At 40.3% G+C, this 23,900-nt stretch overlaps 1 protein-coding gene across 1 annotated transcript in view; it reads left to right on the top strand.

The window, feature by feature from the left end:
* Nucleotides 1-19,876, top strand: part of LOC114648946 (zona pellucida sperm-binding protein 3-like) — an 86,334-nt gene extending 66,458 nt beyond the window's left edge. The window contains exons 2-9 of the mRNA XM_051925315.1: nt 18,101-18,219; nt 18,438-18,541; nt 18,646-18,820; nt 18,904-19,024; nt 19,109-19,200; nt 19,274-19,389; nt 19,462-19,590; nt 19,757-19,876. Of these exons, the coding sequence (XP_051781275.1) occupies nt 18,101-18,219; nt 18,438-18,541; nt 18,646-18,820; nt 18,904-19,024; nt 19,109-19,200; nt 19,274-19,389; nt 19,462-19,590; nt 19,757-19,857 (957 nt within the window). The 3' untranslated portion in view covers nt 19,858-19,876. The remainder of the gene's footprint in view (nt 1-18,100; nt 18,220-18,437; nt 18,542-18,645; nt 18,821-18,903; nt 19,025-19,108; nt 19,201-19,273; nt 19,390-19,461; nt 19,591-19,756) is intronic.
* The last annotated feature ends 4,024 nt before the right edge of the window (nt 19,877-23,900 follow it).

Here is a 23,900-nt window from a genome sequence, read left to right as displayed (position 1 = left end):
ACGATCGAACTTGACTATCTAGAGGAAGTAAAAGTCGTAACAAGGTTTCCAAAGGTGAACCTGCGGAAGGATTACTACCGATTGTGCCAACCCGTCATTGGACGGGTAGGACTCGAAACCTCTCGGGCACGCTTCCCCGCCCTCTCTCCGGAGAGGCGGAGGGGGCGGAAAGGGCGTCCTCCCTCGGTGTCTTTCCCCTCTACCCCGTTCCGCCCTTTGCGCCCGACTGCCATTCAGCCCCATCCCTCGCTCTGGGAGGTGGGGGCGCGGCAGCGGTCCTCCAGTTTTCAGTCACGGACAATTGTATGTTGCTCTCTCCAGAGTTCCATCTTTTCATTCACTTGCAGTCGTATCCTCAAACCCACCCCATTTGGACAACTGTGTCTTTCAGGAAGTGTTCACCCATCAATACATAATTATGCGGCGCGGGTTGGCTAATGTATATATGTGTGTGTTGTATGTATATGTATATATATTACAGTAATCCCTCCTCCATCGCGGGGGTTGCGTTCCAGAGCCACCCGCGAAATAGGAAAATCCGCGAAGTAGAAACCATATGTTTATATGGTTATTTTTAGAATGTCATGCTTGGGTCACAGATTTGCGCAGAAACACAGGAGGTTGTAGAGAGTGAGGAACGTTATTCAAACACTGCAAACAAACATTTGTCTCTTTTTCAAAAGTTTAAACTGTGCTCCATGACAAGACAGAGATGACAGTTCTGTCTCACAATTAAAAGAATGCAAACATATCTTCCTTTTCAAAGGAGTGCAAAGCAAGCAGTCAAAAAAAAAATCAATAGGGCTTTTTGGCTTTTAAGTATGCGAAGCACCGCTGGTACAAAGCTGTTGAAGGCGCAGCTCACACCCCCTCTGTCAGGAGCAGGAAGAGAGATAGAGAGAGATAGAGAGAGACAGATAAAAAAAATCAATACGTGCCCTTTGAGCTTTTAAGTATGCGAAGCTCCGTGCAGCATGTCCTTCAGGAAGCAGCTGCACACAGCCCCCCTGCTCACACCCCCCTACGTCAGCGCAAGAGAGAGAGAGAGAGAGAGAGAGAGAGAAAGTAAGCTGGGTAGCTTCTTAGCCATCTGCCAATAGCGTCCCTTGTATGAAATCAACTGGGCAAACCAACTGAGGAAGCATGTACCAGAAATTAAAAGACCTATTGTCCGCAGAAACCCGCGAAGCAGCGAAAAATCCGCGATATATATTTAAATATGCTTACATATAAAATCCGCGATGGAGTGAAGCCGCGAAAGGCGAAGCGCGATATAGTGAGGGATCACTGTATATATGTATTGTTCAAACTGAGAGATCTCTGAATTCAAGTGGAAAATATGATTAAGTGCAATGAAAAAAAAAAGTTTTAAAATAATGTGTACACTGCCTTCTTTAGAAATATTGGCCATACTCTTAAATTCTCTAGTAATTGCAAATTAAATTTAAAGTAAAACGAGACATATTCTTTAGGAGAATGAGGAAAGTGGTATTGAGCACTGGCTTTCAGTCTAGGCAGTGTTCCATATTAAGATATGCTGTACAAAAGGGAGGTTAAAAGAAAAAATAGATAAACGGGGGGAAAAAAAAGGGAATGTGGAGCTTAGTTTATATCGTAACTAGAAACTTTGCCCCTACTGCCAAGTGGTCTGCACAGGCTCCTAAACCTTTCCATTGATATGTGCATGTCAATTGCATAAGGGTAGAGATGTAACTATTAACACACACTCGCGTTATGTCATAACCATGGATTTTTTGTTTAAAATGTGAGGGTACAAGACCAGTAATGGCTATCCAATTTTATTATTTCTACTTTATTTTCAATGGTGATGGTTTTTCTCTTCTTCACTGTATCACCAGCACTTGCATCAGATTTGTGTTTCAGAGACATTCTTGAAGGGTGAAGACAAAAGGTTAAGATGAGCTCCTCTGCACAGCCCTGCATACGCTATCACAGCAGGAAGGCACCAGTCGTCAACACGTCTGATGTACTGACAAGAGACAACTTCCTGCTATGTATGTAACCGTACAAGCAGGCTTGCTATTGAGGATGAATGGGGGCGGCGAGGAGCGGTTCATCACCAGCCCACCTCACAGTCACCTCCACTACAGTATGCTGCTTGCAGCGTCTGCCCACCAAGAACAAACACGGTGCGGCCAAAGACAGGTAGTGAATCGCCCACCACCACCCACATTCAACAGGTAGCCATCTGAGGCACACTACAATGCTACCCCCTGCCACCCCATTCACCCTCAATGGCCTCCGTTCAGCCTCAACCGGGTCACCGCTTGCAGCATCACCAGCCGCCCACCGAGAGCGAACGGGGCAGCCGTGTGTGGTGGGTGGGCAGTGAAACTGCTTGCCACTGGAAGCCGCCCAAAGGACACTACACTGCGCAAGCAGCGAAATCGCTCCCCTCCAGCCACTGCTTGCAGCGTCCCCAGGCCAAAGATGATGGAGCGGTAGTTACTGAGGCACATGTGTCGCAGCTGCAGCCCCGATTGTAAGTCGTAGGTCGGATGTCTGTAACCCGGGGACTACCTGTATCACAAAACACACTTCCAAGTGTGCAACAACATCAACAATTTATTTTTTGTATAGCCCAAAATCACACAGGAAGTGACAAAATGGGCTTTAACAGGCCTTGGTTTTTTTACAGCCCCCTATCCTTGACTATCCAAGAAGAAAAGGAAAAAAATCCCTTGTAGGAAAAAAAATTGAAGAAATCTTGGGAGAGGCAATTCAGACAGAGACCCCTCTTCAGGTAGGTTGGGCATACAATGGCTTTCAAAAAATGGGGTAAATGCAATACAATACACAAAACAGAGCATAAGTTCTTCACAGATCTAGATGGCTAATCAATTATTGCCATTTCAGTAATAAAATACAATGTTACACTAGTAATAGTACAAACAATGCAAAATGCAAGAATAGATGGTATGACATAAGAGGATTCTGATTTGTTCAAAGTCCTGGAGACCTCGGCCCACAATCTGCCTCCCCCTACTGGTCATTCCACAGCTGAGTCAGTGCTCGGTTTACCAATCCGATGAAAGGATCCTGCTACCCAACGACACCAGTGCTCCTTTATCAGAGTTGACTTTTCCATAGGCAGGTAAGCAACTTGGTAGTACAGCAGTGGTACCAGGTGCCACATTTGAGTACCGAGAAGAGAAACAGAATAGGTGAGAGTTAGTAAAAAATTATAAATATCATATTACTTATGTGGCGGCACAGTGGCGCAGTGGGTAGCGCTGCTGCCTCGCAGTTGGGTGACCTGGGGACCTGGGTTCGCTTCCCGGGTCCTCCCTGCGTGGAGTTTGCATGTTCTCCCCGTGTCTGCGTGGGTTTCCTCCGGGCGCTCCGGTTTCCTCCCACAGTCCAAAGACATGCAGGTTAGGTGGATTGGCGACTCTAAATTGGCCCTAGTGTGTGCTTGGTGTGTGGGTGTGTTTGTGTATGTCCTGCGGTGGGTTGGCACCCTGCCCGGGATTGGTTCCCTGCCTTGTGCCCTGTGTTGGCTGGGATTGGCTCCAGCGGACCCCCGTGACCCTGTGTTCGGATTCAGCGGGTTGGAAAATGGATGGATGGATGGATATTACTTATGTTTTAGTACTAATGACTAACAACATAGATATATTATGTACAGTTAATCAGCAGCTCTAGGCAGGGTATGCTAAACTAAAGTAGTACGTCTTCAGCCGGGATTAAAAAGCTGAGGCAGAAATGGCACCTCTTATAGTAGCAGGCATTCCACCATTCCATAACTTTGGGGTCCTGTAACTAAAACCTTGACATCCCTCCATTATTTTATTAATCCTCGGAATCATAAGCAGGGTGGCATCTTAAGATCTTAATGTGTATTCTGGTTTGTAAGTAATGATAACTTCAGATAAGTAAGCTAGACCTTAGGCCATTTAAGCCTTTATATGTTAAAAGGAGGATTTTAAAATCTGCCCTAAACTTAACCGGTAGCCAAGGTAAAGATTTAAGAACTGGAGTTAATTGTTCATATTTTCTTATTCTTGTAATAATTAATTAACTGAAAGCTGTAAAAAGTACAATTTGAACATCCAGTGAACACCACATTGCAGTAGTCAGTCTTACTAGAAATAAATGCATGAATTAATTTGTCACATTTAGAAAACACCTTCATTTTGGAACATTTTTATGATTGAACAAAAATGTTTTGGAGAATTTTGTATGCACACTTTAAATGACATGCTAGCATTAAAGATAATGCCTCGATTGTGGGGTGATTCAGTAAAACTAATGGTGATTCCAAGTGAGTTAAATGATGGCAAAATATTGTTGCAATCAGCATCCTTCTTCTAGTAATTAACATTTCTGTTTTATCTGTATTTAATGACATATTATAATAATAATTCTTTACATTTATATAACGCTTTTCTCACGCTCCAGTATGAAGGAAATAGTTCTCATCCATCCACTTCTTTAATTCACTAAAACATCTAATTAAGAACAACATTGGAAACGCGTCATTTGGTCTAAAACAAAGGTATAACTGGGAGTCTTCTGTGTACTAGTGAAAATTAACATATTTTCTAATGATAGATACCAGTGGAAGCATGTAAAGTGAACACAGTAAATGTAGCAGTACTGAGCCCTGTGGGACACTATATTTAACTTCTGTGTATAATGTCCTGTACTGTCAGCACATTTCTGTACGTACTGGAATTGGTTTGATAAATAAGAACTAAACTATCATCTTGGAACTACACAGAAAAAGAGTCTGGATTGAGACTTGTTACCACACAGAGGCAGCATCACCAGACGCTATTCCCTGGCAGACCTAAGTGAGCGAGAAGGGGTCAAGTTGTGACTTTTTGAGTAATGGTTTGATGACTGACACTTTTAGTACATCAGGTACTGCATCATGTAATTGTGAGCTATTGATAATACTAAGAATAGGTAGTGCGAGAGCATCCATTGTGCTTTTTAGTAGTTTTATTGACACCAGATCTAGGAAACAAGAAGTATTTTTCTTTTTAGAAATTAAAATCAGGACTTCCTGATCTGTTAAAGGATTACAATTTCTACAGTGTTTAATGCAAGGTGGGGCAGGGTTTGACAAGCTAGTATAAGGTTTACACAGGTGTGCAAGCATAAAACAAAAATAAACCATCAACATGATCTAAAACGAGCAATAAAAATACGTTTTTAAATGAGATTTTAAAATAATAATTTGTGATAAGACTTAGTGGCACAGTGTTTAGAATATTTTCTACTAGAACAGACCATTCAGAGTTCTAAGATGCACCTCATTTTTGCTAAATAGAAACCTGAAATTCAGGTTCAAGTTTCATTGTGTAACACAACGAAATTACTTTTTGTGATAGCCCCAAGGTGCATTTAAAGAAAAGTCAAATAATTGCAAAAATGTCATATACAGTGTTAAGTGATTAAGTAACCAGAGCAAATTATTATTGCTCAAAGTACAGTAGCATAAATTGTTATTGCACCTGTTAATGAAAATTATGTTACATATCATATATTGTATTACATTAGTATATTGCACATTACCAATATAGCTTATTGCACATGTTCCATTAAAAATTATCTCAGACTAAGGAGATTCAGAGTTCAGAAAGTTTATGGCAGATGGGAAAAAGCTATTTTTTAGACTGTTTGTGTGAACACAGATTGGCCTAAAGCGTCTACCTGACGGGAGAAGCTCAAACAAAGAATGTCAAGGATGGGTTTTGTCCTTGAGAATGTTTTTGGCCCCATGTGCACAAAATGCAATGGAATTTTAATTTGCAAACACCCTTCAGATTGTCAGATTTTTGCAGGACATTTTTGACCATTTGAGTAGGTTATAATTACATAAGTTTACAGGAAAACAATTTTAGTACTAGAGTGTTGTACCGTGTTAGCCATTATGAATGTAGTGAGAAGTCAAGCAAAATGACACTTTTTATTGGCTAACTAAAAAGATGACAATATGCAAGCTTTTGAGACAACTCAGGCCCCTTCTTCAGGCAAGACGTAATCAACAATTGGAAATTTTGGAAATTTAATAAGTTAATTTCATTCTTTAATTTACTTATGTTTTGTAATAGACTTCTTTAAATCACATAAAGAAGAGTCGCCGCTATATAGTTTAGTCAAAAACTGCTTCGTTTTGGACAATTCCAAGATAATGGTGAGAACAAACCAACTTTTTGCAGTATATCCTGGATTATAAATATTACGTAATATAACGAAGAAAGAACTGCGTACTGGAAGAAAAAAGTACTAACGCTTTTGCTGCATCATCTCTTAATCTCCTATTGCTTAAACTGATTCAGGTCAGCTCTTTTAATGTTTCTTCATAACTCATCACCTGTAGCCCTGAATCAGCCTAGTCGCTCTTCTCTGGACCTTTTCTAGTGCTGCTATGTCCTTTTTGTAGCCTGGAGACCAAAACTGCACCCAGGATTCCAGATGAGGCCTCACCAGTGTGTTATAAAGCTTGAGCAGAACCTCCTTGGACTTGGACTCCACACATCAAGGCGCTATATAACCTGACATTCTGTTAGCCTTCTTAATGGCTTCTGGAACACTGTCGGGCAGTTGATAGTGTCGAGTCCACTGTGACTACTACATTCTTCTCCTAAGGTGTACTCTTGATTTTTCAGACCCCCCATTGTGTAATATATTCAAATCTAACATGTTTACTTCCTCTTGAGCATGGGAAAAGTGCTATATAAATAAAATATATCCATCCATCCTCCAACCCACTGAATCCAAACACAGGGTCACGGGGGTCTGCTGGAGCCAATCCCAGCCAACACAGGGCACAAGGCAGGAACCAATCCCGGGCAGGGTGCCAACCCACCGCAGGACACACACAAACAGCAAGCACACACTAGGGCCAATTTAGAATCACCAGTCCACCTAACCTGCATGTCTTTGGACTGTGGGAGGAAACTGGAGCTCCCGGAGGAAACCCACACAGACACGGGGAGAACATGCAAACTCCACGCAGGGAGGACCCGGGAAGCGAACCCAGGTCCCCAGGTCTTCCAACTGCGAGGCAGCAGCGCTACCCACTGCACCACCGTGCCGCCCCACCCTTAATTCTATCCTGATTATTACAAAATACTAAATTCTGGCAGGCTTCACCCTGTATTGGTGCTTTAACATACTATGTTAAAAAACAGTTAATGAGTACTTCTAAAAACTTCCGCTCTTGTGCTCCGCCATTTTCAAGGTTTTCCCAGTTAATATTTGGATAGTTAAAGTCCCCCATGACTATAATATCCCCCTGTAAACCTTTTTAATGTTACTGAAAAGATGTGTGTTGAAATAACTGTCTGCATTTGGTGGTCTAAAACACACTCCTAAAATAAAACCTCTTTCCCTGATGCTTCCTCACTAAGATGGGGCTCATCGTCCAAATGAAGAGGATTTAAATTTAAAATCTGTGTGACATAAACAGCAATCCCACCTCCTTTTGTGTTCTTTCTAAACTTCCTAAAGAAGACCACTTTGTCAGGTCTCCTCTGACCAACAGCCTATTCACCCTTCCAGGGAGGTCTCCCATATGTGCACCATGCAAAACACTGTGTAAGACTCTCTGACTCTGGACCATAATTGCGTTTCAGTCCCCCTACTACTACCTCTCTCTTTATGGGAACTATTTTTGAGGTGGCCAGTTGGGGCACATTATTCCTGCCTACCTCCTCAGAATCATCAGAGACACCGTCCAGCTCTGCAAGGACCTGGAAACAGTTTGACACTTCCAATTCTGGGGTTGATTCCGCAGACAGTGTGTACTGTTTACCTTGTCCCTTGTGACTTTGACCTGCTTACCTCTAACTCTCTGGTCTGGAATTTCCTCCCGCACCACCTTAGGGGTGCACACTATTTCTCTAAAGAACACCTGGGCCAGGTCCACCAATTCTCTACTGCAATGCAGGCCAGCCAACACCTCCTCCAGTTCTGCGACCCTGACCTCAAGGTGCTGGATCAGCTGGCATGTCCTGCAGGTGTAGCCCTCATAGAAGACTACAGGCTCCTCCAAGCCATCATCTAAAAAGTCCAGCATCCAACAGGACTTGCATTGCACTGGCTTCATTCTTAGAATTAGATTTAGGATTACTAAAACTGCCTTAAGGTTTTCTTTTTTATTATTAAAATTAAATGATTTAACTTAAATGATAAAGCTAAAGAATGAAGCCAAAGAAAATTAGATTGTAGAACTGCAACAGCTAATTTACACCTTCTGGATCCTTAAGCTCCTGTAATCTTCTCCCTCTAACTGCCTGCTGTTTGTCCTTCTATGAGGTTAACTTTACTTTTCTCTGCTTGCTCTGCAAAGTTTGCTATCCTCTTATTCATTACTTAAAAGCTCTCCACTCGCATTGTTTGTATTCCACCGTATTAATGAACCCTTACACTGTTGCCTACTTAATTACTCTACTTCTGAACTGCAGAAAAAGTGTTCAATCTAAAATAATTAAATATATAAAATGTGCTTAGTGAATATCTGCTTCTAGTTAATTTCTTACTATCTTACTGCTCCTACAACAGCTGAAATAAAATAATCAGAAGGCAAAATACAAAAAATGTTTACAAATTCTCTCTCTAAGGTTTTCCATTATGTAAAATTTCAATCTGGGTACAGAATGATTAATATTTTTAAAATGATGTTATCACGTCTCATTTAATTTACAAATCAACTATGTTAGCCCAGACTTCCCTGTTCCCCAGCTACAGATTCCATTCCAGTTCTTACTGGGGAATCTCCAGGTATTCCTGAGCCCACTGAGATATAGAGAGATATAATCCCACCAGTATGTCCAGGGAGCCTCTGCTCAGTTAGATGTGACCCGAAACAACTGCAAGGAGAGCCACATCCTTATGACAGGCCCCAACCACCTCAATTGGTTTTCTTTGATCCAGAGAATTAGTGACTCTAATGTGAGGCTCTCATCAATCAAAGAGCTTCTCATCGTGACGCAAAGTGTATGCCCAGCGACCCTGCAAAGGAACCTCATTTCTGCCACTTGTACTCATGATCTCATTCTTTTCGTCATTACCCACAGCTCATGACCATAGGTGAGGGTAAGGATGTGGATCATCCAGTAAACTGAGAGCTTTGCCTTCAGACTCTGTTCCTGCTTTACCACCATGGACCGGTACAGCACCTACAGAACTGCTGCTTATGCTCCATTTTTCAATAACTTAACTATGTCATTTGTAACATATAGTGACTAGTCCTATTATTGCATGGCTTGTGTACTTCTTACTCACTTAAACCCCAGTAAGTGTCTTTTTCTCATTGTTTCTTCAGTTCTTCTTCATGTATTTGTCTTTGGTCTTTGCTTGTGGTGTTTTCCTCTTTCTTTGTTCTGCTGTGTGGGCAGGTCTGCAAAAGGGAAGGTGACAAAGCAGTTTCTGTCCGTCTCAACTTCTTGATTGTGGACCTGGTGCCAACACTCAAACTTTGCTTCCAGGCATTCATTGCAACAGCTTGGCCACTAGTGCCACTCTACTCCAATGTTCTAGTTGTAACCTGGTCTCCTCCATGGATGTTACTCTGTCAATTGCCTTCACTATTGATTACCTGCACCAACCCTAAGTCCGTAAAAAGTCAAAATACAGGTAACACTGTTTCCAAAGTTCAGAAAACGTAAACAGTTAGAAATAACTATTTTCCCTTTCCAGTCTTCCTGCTTGCCATCACTGAGGGGAAAATGAATTCACAAGTTTATCAACAAATTCTCCAGGATAATGTGAGGATGTCTATCCATCAACTTAACTTCAGAAGAGGCTGGGTGATGCAACAAGACAATGACCCCAAACATCGCAGCAAATCCACAGCACAATGGCTTCAGAAGAACAAACTCAGCCTTTTGGAGTGGCCCAGTCAGAGCTCAGATCTCAATCCTATTGAGATGCTGTGGAATGGACTTGAAGAGAGCCATACACAACCAAAAAATATGGAAGAGTTAAGGTAGTTCTGCTGGGAAGAATGGGCTAAAATTCCCCCCATGCACGATGTGCAGGTCTGATCTGCAGTTACAGGAAGTGCCTGGTTGAGGTCATTGCTGCCAAAGGAGGATCAACCAGTTATTAAATCCCAAGGTTCACTTACTTTTTCCACTACCACTGTGAACGTTGAATGCGTTTGTGAAATAAAGACATGAAAGAGTAGAATTTTTTGTGTGTCATTGGCTTAAGCTCATTGTGTAAATCATCAGTACCAGTGACTTAGATGAAGATCAGATCACTTTTTATGACCAATTCATGCAGTAAACCAGATAGTTCCAAAGGGTTCACATACTTTTTACTTTGACTGTATATACAAAATTTCACACCACAACAGCATGTACAGCTGCCACAGGTCCTGGCACACGTCTCTTAATTGATGATGGATCTGCTGACGGCAGTGGTGCAATGAATTCTGAGATGTATAAAAACATCTCATCTGCTCAGGTTCCAGTAAATGCTTCTGGCTGCACTTCATCCTACAATAAGATAATGATCCAAACATATTGCTGAGGCAGCACAGGAGTTTTTCAAAACTAACAATTGGAAAATTCTAGAATGGCCTGCCACATGATGAAGAGAACAAGCAGGATCTGAAGATGGCTCCATTAGAGACTTGGTGCAGCATCACCAATGAAGTCCCTCGCCACCTGCTGATGTCTATGAATCACAGACATCAAGCAGGATATGTGAGAAAGTTCTGAATATGATGCCTTTAACAGACCTGTCATTGCTGTGCCCAGACATTATCATTGCCTGAAATGAGGGGGTCTTTTTTTTCATAATATTATTATTATTATTATTATTATTTTGTCCAACTGGAACACCATCCATGTTTAGTTTCCATCTTTGTTAATGCTAAGGATATATGCTACAGCATATATTGTACAAAATGAACAGAGGTTGGATGAACTGGTGGTTATAAACTGTGTCTTCCTGGTTAGTGCATTGTTTTAAAAAAAGTCAACACACACACTTTCTGTGGAGTTTCTGAATGTATTTGACCTTAATGAAACAACTAGAGCAGCAACAAAAATTGAATATTCCAGCACACCTCTATTCTGTTAGTCAAGATTCAGGTCTTTATTTTTTTCTTCTCACAGAAAGGCACAATGATAAGGTTTGTGCAAATAAAGAGTGACTGACACATACTTGGTACGTCATTTGACTTCTGTGAAAATGAGACAGGAGGGGATTGTTGACAAAGCTTCTGTTTTCTCACCTCAATTCACCTTGAATGTGAGACTTTAAAGAATTGCATAAAAAATCATTTTTTAACAACTTTTATTTTCCACAGCACATTTTCCACAGATAGTACAGCTCAAAGTGCTTTAGAAGAAGAAAAAAAAATGCAAGAAATAAAGAAAAAGGAAAAAAAAAAACAAACTACACATAAATATTTATTGGAATGAATTAATGAGAAATCTAGCATAGAATGCCCTCTCAGGGTTGGGAGCGAGATCCTGCCCCAAGTGGAGGAGTTCAAGTATCTCGGGGTCTTGTTCACGAGTGAGGGAAGAATGGAGCGTGAGATCGACAGGCGGATTGGTGCGGCATCCGCAATAATGCGGGCGCTGCATCGGTCTGTCGTGGTGAAAAAGGAGCTGAGCCGCAAGGCGAAGCTCTCAATTTACCAGTCGATCTATGTTCCTACCCTCACCTATGGTCATGAGCTATGGGTAGTGACCGAAAGAACGAGATCGCGAATACAAGCGGCTGAAATGAGTTTCCTCCGCAGGGTGTCTGGGCTCTCCCTTAAAGATAGGGTGAGAAGCTCAGTCATCCGGGAGGGGCTCAGAGTAGAGCCGCTGCTCCTCCGCATCGAGAGGAGTCAGATGAGGTGGCTCGGGCATCTGATCAGGATGCCTCCTGGACGCCTCCCTGGTGAGGTGTTCCGGGCACGTCTAACCGGGAGGAGGCCCCGGGGAAGACCCAGGACACGTTGGAGGGACTATGTCTCTCGACTGGCCTGGGAACGCCTTGGGATTCTCCCGGAAGAGCTAGAAGAAGTGGCCGGGGAGAGGGAAGTCTGGGCATCTCTGCTCAAGCTGCTGCCCCCGCGACCCGACCTCGGATAAGCGGGAGACAATGGATGGATGGATGATGGAGAATGATTTGTGTCCATAATTACACTGTAATTACTATGTAATAACTCATAGTTACAGTGTACTGATATAGGTAATTACTCCGTACTTACTGTGTAATACAAAGTAACGCTATAGTTAATTACTCAGTTGTCATTGTTATTCCACAGTTTATATAATTACAATGCAACTATTTATCACTGATCCAAAAAGAAGTGTTATTACATAGTTACACTGTATCTGTACTTGAAAAATGTAATAAAAACTTCAGGGTATGTAACTACAACTATGTACTGTAACAGATGTTCCACGCTCTGGGAAGTTTTAATGGATAATTGCAGTGATACCTGCATAGGTTTTCAATGATATTTCAAGATCTTTATTAAATGGTGAAAAACACATTTGCAAAGTGGTCAACGCTTTTGCCTCACGGATCCTTTATACTGAGATGGAATTCTGTCAGAATGTGTGAGAAATACGTACATTCTAGACATGTGTCTCTGTGTCTTCTTCATGAGTTTTTCTGCCACATCCCAAGGACATGTAGGTTGGGTTACATGGCCATACTGTATATGTGAGAGTGTGAGTGCTGGTGTGTTTGTCAGTGGGCCTTGCAATGGGATGGCTGGGATGTTTCTTGCCTTGTGCCTGATGATGCTTGTAATGGCTCTCTGACCCTGTGAACCTGAATTGGATCTTGCAAGCTTGGCAGTATTATGTTAGGAATGAGTATATTAATAGTCCAAAAAAATGAATCAATAAATAGTGTAACACTACTACAAGAATGTGACAAATGCTTGTTTTAGCAAAACATGTCAATGAGGTGCCGCTCTAGATTTTGCATATTTCAGCAATATGTAAGTGATTGTACCAGCAGAATTAGTGACCATAATATAATTACTCTTAGTCTTTTGCCAATATTACAGTGGAAAAGTATATTAAGGTGCATAAGAAATCACCAGCCATTTATGACTTTGTCTCTTCTTAAGATGCCATTAACAAAGCACAAAAACCAAAAGGGCCAGAACCTTACATACCATTGGAGTGGCCATCATTTCTCATGGACTTCTCAGAATCCTCACCAATTTAAGTAACAGTTACTAATCTCATGACATTTTATAGCAGTTGTCAGAACAAACTACACACTCTAGTGGAATGAGAGGTGCAAAACTATCCATAAGTTTAAGTTACCGGTAATCTTTCATGGAGCACTAAATAACAAAAGATAATGCAGGACATATAATGAATGCCTGCCTGTGCGATTTCTGACTGCAGTAACATATGGTAGGATGCACTGAACAAAGGATTACTCAGGGGGTTTTGGAGATGGCTGCAACATATTTGCAAGCAAATAAACATCTGATTTTTTCATCTTGATTTTCAAGTATTTTTGGTTAGTTATCTCAAATGTTGATACACATCCAGGTGAATTCATTTTTCCAAAAGCTGCTAAACAAAGGTAAAAAGTATACAAGCAGGGAAGCTCCAAACATAAAATGGTTTAAGCACATGTCCTAGTGTTTAGACTCAAAAAGAACATCAACAAGATTACTGAAAGTCAGGCATTGAAGGCATGTAAAACAAACAGCATAAAGAGGAACTGCAGGATTAGAAGAGAATTCAAGCACTCTGTGGTTACATAATACTCAGAAGGAATTTTCAGACTGGGAAGTTAATGTCAGTATGTTGTCCTTATACATTACTTACCTAGGAACCGCTTACTTGTCAAATGTAACTCCTTTGAGAACAGAATGTTCTTACCAAGTACTAATTAAGTACATACAGAGGAACTAACTATCCACCACCGGCAGAGTAGACGCCATTTCACCACAAGGCATACTTAACCAGCAGTTGTGCAGTTATTGAAAATACCAATACTAACTGTCATGTCTTAGGTTTATTGGTGAAAATCTGTATGTTGCTTCAAGTTGCAAGTGGAGTAATATGAGCTCAGGCGACTGCGCCATTATTTATTTGTTTTTTTTTGTTCTTTATTTCGCCTTATACAATTTCTTGTATTAGGAATTTGGTAGTTTTCGCATACCCCTTGGGGTCAGAGTGCAGGGTCAGCCATTGTACAGTGCCCCTGGAGCAATTACAGGTTAAGGGCCTTGTTCAAGGGCCCAGCAGAGCAGTGGCCTTTTGGCAGTGACGGGGATTTGAACCGGCAACCTTCGGGATACCAGCGCAGCTCCTTAGCCTCAGAGCCACCACTCCGCCCGCCATTATGAAGCGGTTGAAGTGCATTTTTTGTCGTAATCCTACATAATTTAGATACGTTTCCAAAATCTGCTACTCCATACTCATTACAATTAAAATAAACACATATTTGATTTTAAAAACCTTTTCTATTCAAAGTTCGCAACTGGTGAATTACAACGCTTTTCCCACCGTCAAGCTATGAAATGCATATGAAATACGCAATACGCGTTGCTTTAACCCTGTTGGGCAGAACTGTGTGGGTTTAGGAGATCCAAACAGTAAAGTAAAGTAAAGTAACACCTTTAGGATTGTTTAATAGAAACATATAAAGTCAAAGATGCTTTACATGCTTTACTGTTACGTACTACTTTAGAAATTGTGTACTGCAAGTATTGTACTTATTTCCCCTTAACAAAGTGTTATGTTAATTTCAAGAAGCAATTTAATAAAATGCCGTCTCTTGCCAATGACCTCAACACATAATTGTTTGGCGACGACATTAATAGCAATAAAAAGAAGTTTATTAGGTGCTTGCAAAGAAAAAGATTGCTATGTAAAAAAATGCGTTGCCAACTTTCTGGGCAAAGAATGAAACTGTCACATCATTCGGGTCGGGTATAGCCCTCTTTTTTTGTTGGGTCAGTTGCAGGGAATGTCTTATCCCTAGAACCTGTGTCTGACCAACGAGATATTGACAAATGTCAAATATTTGATGAAGACACTGTGTCTGATTATTCATCAGGAGGAGAGGTACGTTTTCCAAATAATGTTTGATCAAACTCCACTGTGATCAGTCCCATGTGCCCCAATCACATTTGGAAATCCTGGGTAATGAGAATGTTAGGCTGATTGTGAGATTCTTCATGGAACTGTGGGTGTTTTTGCCTGTGTATTACCTACATGCAATGGCATGAAACGGCTCTCTATATGAAATTCTCTTCTTATAATTTGCGTACCGATATCAATTGGTCGCTCATTCATGAACGGCGAAGCCATGACTGGATGACTTCCACGCACCGTCACTGATCACGTGTGTAAACTAATCCTTGTTTACGCAGAACAAACCTGCTCCGAGCAGGTTTGAGGATTAGGATGTGTTGCTATGACAACACTTCCAGCAAGAGTTTCGAAAAACCGACAGATCCAGGATCAGGCCAAATCGTCAACAATTACATCCGGCTAAACGACTAATCCACGTACAAAAAATACTCCCCACATCTCTGCCGCTTGCATATGTCGATTTCCCTTTCACTAAACAACAAATATTTTAATTCTCACGGGTACGCCTCTTCATTAACACTACTTTTCCCTGATGGTAACACGAATTAGATGATCTACAAGATTCCGACTTAAAGTTTAAATCCAAACAATATATTTGATCTCTTTTCGCTGTTCCGTTACTTCAAGGAGTAAAAATTTCTGTTTGCTTGCGCTAATGCGATCTTTGCTATCATTTTTTTGAGACTTTCGAATTTCAGTACTTTCATTATCTCTAACGACCAAGGGGTCGTCCACGTAACACCTGGCTGCGGCAGATAGAGGGTGGGACTGGACCGCGTGTCTGCCTGGGGGGTTGCAAACCAGGATCCCGAGTTGTTTCGTTGTGTAGTGGGTGCGGCAACGCACTGTACCAGTGCATGCTCCCCGACTTGACTTGACTTGATTATCTCTAATCTGCTCTGCATGTGTATCACGCCATAATAAATAGATGCCAGTATTATCAGTATATTTCTTCTGTTGGCCTTTAATGAAAACAAGAAAGCACTTCTTGAAACAAACATAATTTTATTTAACAACGGAAACCTGCCAAATCATATGAGAAATAAATGTATCTGTAATAATATTAAGTGTGAAGAATCTGGGTAGTATTAGCACATTTGGAAATGAGATGCTGACAATCGTTTGGCTTTACTCAATAAAAGACTGATAACCTTAATCATTTTAAAATGAATACTGTCAAGAAACAAAAATAAGGAAACATTCTGATTATTCAAGTCTATTTATTTTCATAGGTAACATTTTTTCCAAATAATAAAACCTATTCTCAGAGTAACATTTGATTCTCTAAGTCTATATAATATTTCTGATATCTCAGAAATATGAGACAAACTTAGTAAAAACTAAACACTTAACATTCATAATACAAATATGACAGAAATCAGATAATGACGTTAATTTTAATACACAACAACACATTACATACAAAAAGCGGTGGGAAAGCTCACTGAAGCTGAATTTGAAGAACGTCCATAAGTGCTTTGAACTGAAAGTGTGCCATTCACCTTCGGCTGTGCTATAAAGTTCACGAGGATCGTAATATTTACCTTTGGGACGTCACTCCGTTCTTCTATAATATTCTACTTACAGTAGCTGTATGAGAACTGAGATGAATAAACAGACGAAATCTGGTAAATTAAAAAAAAATCTCGTCCACTTTGTGTTCAGATGGAATCAGGTTGGGTGACCAGGCAGGCAATCAGAAATGCCCAAGTTCACAATTGTGTCTTTAGTCATTAGTTGTTACTTTTATTATAAAAGAAGGGATGTTGTACTGTATAGGCTTGTGAACAAGATAGAAAACGAAGAAAATTAAAATCTTTAATTCATTCATTCATTTGTATGTTTGTTTGTTTTTCATTACCATCTATGCAGTTTAGATATTGGTCCACATTGAAAATTTGAAGGTTTCTACAAATCAACGCCTTTACTTTTTAAACCTCTAACGTTAATAACGCACTCCACCTCAAGATGTCGTTTAATAAGTCTTTTAGTTCTTGAAAGAGAATTGAGATCCATTGTATTACTAGAAAGCAAACAGCACAATTACTTAATAATAAACCTATAGGAAGAAGAATTTGTGAGGAACGCCCAAAAATTAAAGGACTCCTCTCTTCCAGTCAACTTCCACTCGCCTGACTCCTTCGCCAGTTTCCCGCTCATCAGCGCTCTTTCCGACAGGTGCGCGCACACGTGCTTCTGAGGCGCGCAGCCGCGGCACCGACGGTATAAAATGACTGGGGTTCGCTAGTAATTTCATAGCATTTCTATGTTTTGGGGGAGTTTAATTATGGGGTGTAAGGTTGTACGAACGGTGCTACTTGCTGTTGGGCTCCTTAACTTGTATTTCTATGATGTTTCTGTTGCTTTCGGTTTCAAGAGGTTTCGGCATCCTTCGAAAGCACATAAGGCTGTAGTTATACAGAGTGAGGGCTGGGCGCAGCAAAGAGCGGGGTCTCCCCAATCGGTGTCGGCTCAATGTACAGAGACGGAGGTAATCGTGAGCATCAGTTCTGATCTGTTTGGTATTCGGCATCCTATTCAGCCGTCCGACTTGACATTAGGAGGGTGTGGCGTGACCAGCCAAGTGTCCGCGCCTCCTACCTTCGTGATCGAAGCACCGCTGCAGGGATGTGACAGTAACGTTACGGTGAGAATTTAAAGTAATAATGGGGGGGTATATTCCGTATTTTCTATGATATGAATCCTCTGCAACTGCTGTTTGCAGTTGTATATATTATATAAACTTAGCATACATATACAAAATTAAATCCAAAAATATGTAATTTAAGATTATTGCCTGGAAGTCATTCCTGAATAATCCCTTTCTTGGGGATGAATCCATCAGGGAGTGGGCTCAGTGGCCTATGAGTTTTACTTGAGCAGTGTGTGGTTCCCCCTGGGCTACATTAACAGAACTGTTCCCACTAAATTTTAAAGATGTCTTCTATATTGGAACAAGTAAACCTGGGGGTTTTGACCAGTAGCAAACCAAGATTAAATGGTTTTTTTAAGAATCTTTTTTTTTTCCCCTCTAGATGTTTACTGATGAAATAGTGTACAACTTCACCCTTGAGTACAACCCTTCCTCAATTCCTGGTATTCCCATTATGCGAACCAACCCAGCTGTAGTGCAGATTGAATGCCATTATCCTAGGTGAGATGTTTGAATTGGGACCTGCTTGCCGCAATTTTTTTTTTTTTTTTTTTTGGGGGGGGGGGGGGGAGGGAGTGTTGTGGAATGGAACCTTACCAAGTTATTTAAAGCACTTAAGGTGTCTGCATTTCAGGCAATATTATTCAGCTCTAGTACAAATGCCTAACAGCCATTTTATGACCACTTGGTTAAAGCAGACCTGCTTGCCTCCATCCTAGGAATCACAATGTCAGCAGTAATGCTTTGAATCCTACTTGGGTCCCCTATACCTCTACCATATCTGCTGAAGATATTCTGGGATTCTCTCTGGATATAATGAACAGTAAGGCTGTTGCATGAAATTTTCTAGCTTGTGTTTTAGTGCAGTCTGTCAAGGTAGTCCTTGTGTTCCATTTATGTAGGGCTAAGGTATTGCTATCTCCACAGGTGACTGGAGTGGTCCAAGTTCCACCAACACCTTCTACCTAGGTGACCTCATTAACCTTCAGGCATCAGTAGACAACACTAACCATGTGCCTCTGCGTATCTTTGTGGACAACTGCATAGCTTCTCCTGCTTCAGATGGTTCTGCCCCAACATACATGTTCATTGGCAACCATGGGTAAGGATTCTAAACCTGCACTTTATGGACCAGCCCACCTCCCCCCATTGAAGCATGTGATCCTCTTGTAAATCTGTTTGCAGGTGCTTTACTGATGCCCAACTGACCAACTCCAGTTCCCAGTTCATAACTCCCAGGGTTGCTTCATCTACCCTTCAATTTGAACTTGATGCCTTCAGGTTCTTTGATGTGCCTACAAGCTCGGTAAGTCTCAATGTTGCAGAGGGAACAATGATCAAGTGGCATCTGTTGAAGGGACAAAAAATGAGTGGTTTTGTGTGCTTACAGATTTTCATTACCTGTAATCTGACAGTGACCCTGGCTTCTCAGGGTATTGACTCCTTGAACAAGGCCTGCTCTTACATCCCTGGACTGAGCATGTAAGCTTATCCTGTAGGATTAGTCTAGAGCCATAGTGGCATTGTGGGTTCTGACAGACCTGCTTTCCTTAAGGTGGACCTCTGTAGATGGCAGTGACTTGGTATGTAGCTGCTGTGATACCAACTGTGTTGCTAGCCTCCCTGGAAGGAAGAAAGCAGGGAAGCGTAAACCAAGACCAAGAAGGAGCGGTAGGTGGAACTGGCCTCTGGAGAAGGTCCATTGTGTATTTGGGGGAAACTAAATGCTATCTCCATCTGTAGCCCTAACCATCCCTGCTGAATGGGAGAAGACCCTCATTGTGGGCCCCCTGTTTCTGAAAGGGAAACCTAGGCCTGTGCTGTCTGAACATCTTGCAGCTAAAGAAGCACAACCATCTGAGCTATTCACAGGTGAATGACAAAAGGAGTAGCTGGCATTAATGCCATTGATCACTTTTTGTGTTGCAGAGGTGCACTTGATTGCAAGGTCATTAAGCAGTGTACAACCAAGGCTACTATTGGTACTTAACACTTAAAACTGTACACTAACAACTGTTGTCCTTTTTGTCTCTTGCAGGTTCCTTTGTTTTGGTGCTTGGTTCAGTGGTGGGTGTATTGGCACTTGCTTGTTCTACTTTCCTTGGTTTCTTTTTGTACCGCAAACACATTTCTAATTAAATGGGTTGAAATATTTCTGGCATTCAATGGATTTATTTCCTGTGGAAGAGCTCTTGGGTTAATGTTCACTTGAACCTTGCATTATGTACAGCAAGCATGCTGTTCAGTTAGGCACTAAAATGATTGCATTCAACTTACCTTTCCTCTTTAATTCAGAAAATTTCAACATTGGTATCTGAAAGGCAATTTGTCACAGCTTGTTTCCACACAAGTGTAAGCATAATCCTACTTGTACAGTTTGCTTTTCAACATGTTTATAGCTTAAGACTTGGGAGGTAAATGCATGGCTTCTCTATACCCCTCCCTCCTTGTTGGGGTCGGAGACAATCCCACACTTCAAAAATAAAATTAAAGTACTAGCAGCTGTGGTTAATTTTTTACTGTAAAATGACTTTTGGTCTACAGTAACTTTTTTTTTTTTCTTCTATTGGAATGTGTTAAACATATTTTAACAGGGTTTCTAAGATGGATGGAATCCTTTTTGGGAACAAAACCTGAATGGAGGTGCTTTTAATGCTTATTTCTCTGTAGCTACTGGCCCAAGGTTAGGCCAAATCTGAATTTTCTTCCTCTTGCATATCCTCCCTGATCTTGAATGATTACTTAACACATTACAACTAAAGTTAGTGGTTTTTAAATTGGGGGGGGGGGGGGGGGGGGATTGCAAATCTAAATGTGGGTATATTCATATTCCCGTTCAAATTTAACATTACAATCGCACAACATATTAACTACACTATTGATGGGTAGGTGGGACAAGCAACACCTAAACCAATAGGAATACAAAGGCATATGTAACAATAGTCCTCCCTGACACATCTGATGAACGGTAGACCACAAACCACATCTTTAGGATGTGCAAATTTAATGCATTGACCAGAGTAAAAGCCTTCCAGACAGTAAGAGGTTGTTCAAAATCAATACAGTGTATCTGACTAGATATTGAAAAGGAAAATACACCTTGATGTAAACTTATTCACTGATCTTCCAACTACAGTACCAGGTGGGGGGAAATGCCTTCCCCTCTATTGTGGGGAACCCAACTCTCCATGTTTCAGCAGAATGGAGCATCTTGCTGTAATTTTTTTTTCAGTTGCTTTCTTCTGAAAGTGAAGACCAGCAAAAACAAAGATAAATCCATTCTGTGCCTCATGATTCTGTCTGGATCACTTGAACAAGTGTAGGGCTTGTTCTTTGGGTAGAACTACAATGTTAATGTGTTCTCTTCTCTCCCCAACTACATACAATTGTAAAATTAAATAGGCTGTTTATTGACAAACCTGAAGATCACTTCTGGACAATGTGCTTAGACTGAATACAAGACTTTGTAATATTTTTACCAGTACTGTGTGTGTGTGTGTGTGTGTGTGTGTGTGTGTGTGTGTGTGTATATATATATATATATATATAGGTTGTAATAAAAGATACTTTCACATCCCACAGAGTAGACTTTGTACCAAGAGGTCTAGCCCCACCTGGGGCTGGAAATAAGACGAATAGTAGATGACAAAGTAGAACATTGTGAATAATTCAAAAACAATGGCCTGATACACATACAGAGCAGGTTAGAGATCATGAAAGTACTAAAATTTGACAGTCTCAAAAGATTGCATTAGTGCTAACAAATGGAAATTATTACTCGAACTAATGGAACAGCAAAAAGAGATTGAATATGTTTTGGATTTAAACTTTAAATTGGAGACTTGTAGATCATCTAATTCATGTTGCCATCAGGGAAAAGTGTTTCTTCCCACTGAAGAGGCATAGCCATGAGAATTAATAGATTTGTTTGGTGAAAGTGAAATCACATACACAAGTGGCAGAGACACAAAGTGGTTAGGGTACAATGCAGGGTTGGCGAGCAAAGCCCCCTAGTACAAAAAAAAGATAATTACTGAATACCAGCTGTCAATTGTAAACTTCCAATTGACAGACTTTAAATGCTAACAAGTGCACTATCTATTGACCCCATGCATAAATAAAAGCAATCGATGAACTCTTTTGGACATTATCAAAGTTTTCAGTGAAAAATATAACCACAATATACAGGCTATAATATAGATAATAGAAAGTAAAAGAACTCCCACTAATTAGGAAGCTAGACCCTCTTCGGTAAATGTACCTTGTTGATTAAAATGTGCAAAGAGTTGAAAGAAGAGAGAGAGAGTGAGCATCAAAGGTGTGGCTTTTTCCTGTCATTAGTGAATTAAAAACCCACTTCAGGATTCCAGACAATAGATCTGGATCATGTTTTGCCCTTTGCAATGTCACACAAGAACCACACACCTCAATCTCCCTCCCCTAACCTCTCACCACCCAGTTTCCTATTCAAAGACACACACAGCCCTTGTGAATGTTGGTTCAGGAGTTTTCTCCACAGATGGAAGAGGTTCTCATAGGTTGAATCAAGCTGTAGAAAGATTATCTACAAATCATTGGGAATAAAAGAATTGAAAAATTCCCAAAAACCATCACCTAGCATTTTCAAGTGGGTATCCATGTAAAAGTGAAAACGACATGCACTACATTTACTGTTATTTATCAGTACGGATATAGTGACCTATGTTTTGACATACTCTTTAAGTATTAAAAGTTTTTATGCATCATTTTTTTTCAAGATTTATTGGGAATAATAACATGCTCCTTAAATTGCTTAGCAAACAAAGCTTACCAGCAGGTTATATATTATGGTATAGGGAAATTATGCTTAGATGTGAGTCCAATTAAAAATTACACTTGACTAAAGGTGATTATTTGTTTAATCACCTGTTATAATAGAGACTGTTATCAGCAAAATGAAGACCATTCAGAGGATCGTCATACACATTCTTTTCCTGAACTGTACTTAAGGTCTGTCTACTGCAGAACATCAAGTGAACACAGACAAAGCCAACACTGACTTATAAACCTGCAATTCTCAAAAACAAAATAAATAAAAACCCATATACAGTATATATATATATATATATATATATATATATATATATATATATATATATTAGGAGGCTTTGCCCCCTGCTAGCTGTACTCGCCAACCCCACCGGCCTGTGCTATGCGTCAGCCATTTCATATCTCTGACGCTTGCATATGTCAATTTCACTTTCACTAAACAAGAAATCTTTTAATTCTCGCGGATACTCCTCATCATTGGGAAAAAACACTACTTTTCCCTGATGGTAACACGAATTAGATGATCTACAAGTCTCCAACTTAAAGTTTAAATCCAAACAATATATTCGATCTCTTTTCGCTGTTCCCTTAATTCATGAAGTAATAATTTCCGTTTGTTAGCACTAATGTGATATTTACTATCATTTTTTTGAGACTTTCGAATTTTAGTACTGTACTTTTGTTATCACTAACCTGCTCTGCATGTGTATCGTGCCATAATAAATAGATGCCAGTATTATCAGTATATTTCTTCTATTGGCCATTAATGAAAACAAGAAAGCACTTCTTGAAACAAACATAATTTCATTTAACAACTGAAACCTGCCAAATCATTTGAGAAATACATGTATCTGTAATAATATTAATTGTGAAGAATCTGGGTAGTACTTAGCACATTTGGAAATGAGATGCTGACAATCGTTTGTCTTTACTCAATAAAAGACTGATAACCTTAATCATTTAAAAATGAATACTGTCAAGAAAGAAAAATAAGGAAACATTCTGATTATTCAAGTCTATTTTATTTTCAGTGTAACATTTTTTCCAAATAATAAATATAAAAACCTATTCTTAGAGTAACATTTGATTCTCTAAGTCTATATAATATATCTGATAGCTCAGAAATATAATGAGACAACTTAATAAAAACTAAACCCTTAACATTCATGATACAAATATGACAGAAATCAGATAATGACATTAATTTTAATACACAACAACACATTACATACAAAAAGCGGTGGGAAAGCTCATTGAAGCTGAATATGAAGAACGTCCATAAGTGCTTTGAACTGAAAGTGTGCCATTCACCTTCGGCTGTGCTATAAAGTTCACGAGGATCGTAATATTTACCTTTGGGACGTCACTCCGTT

The sequence above is a fragment of the Erpetoichthys calabaricus genome, chromosome 3, assembly GCF_900747795.2.
Source record: "Erpetoichthys calabaricus chromosome 3, fErpCal1.3, whole genome shotgun sequence".
NCBI lineage: Eukaryota > Metazoa > Chordata > Cladistia > Polypteriformes > Polypteridae > Erpetoichthys > Erpetoichthys calabaricus.
The sequence above is the reverse complement of the archived record's forward strand: the minus strand, read 5'-3'. Positions and strand labels throughout refer to the sequence as shown.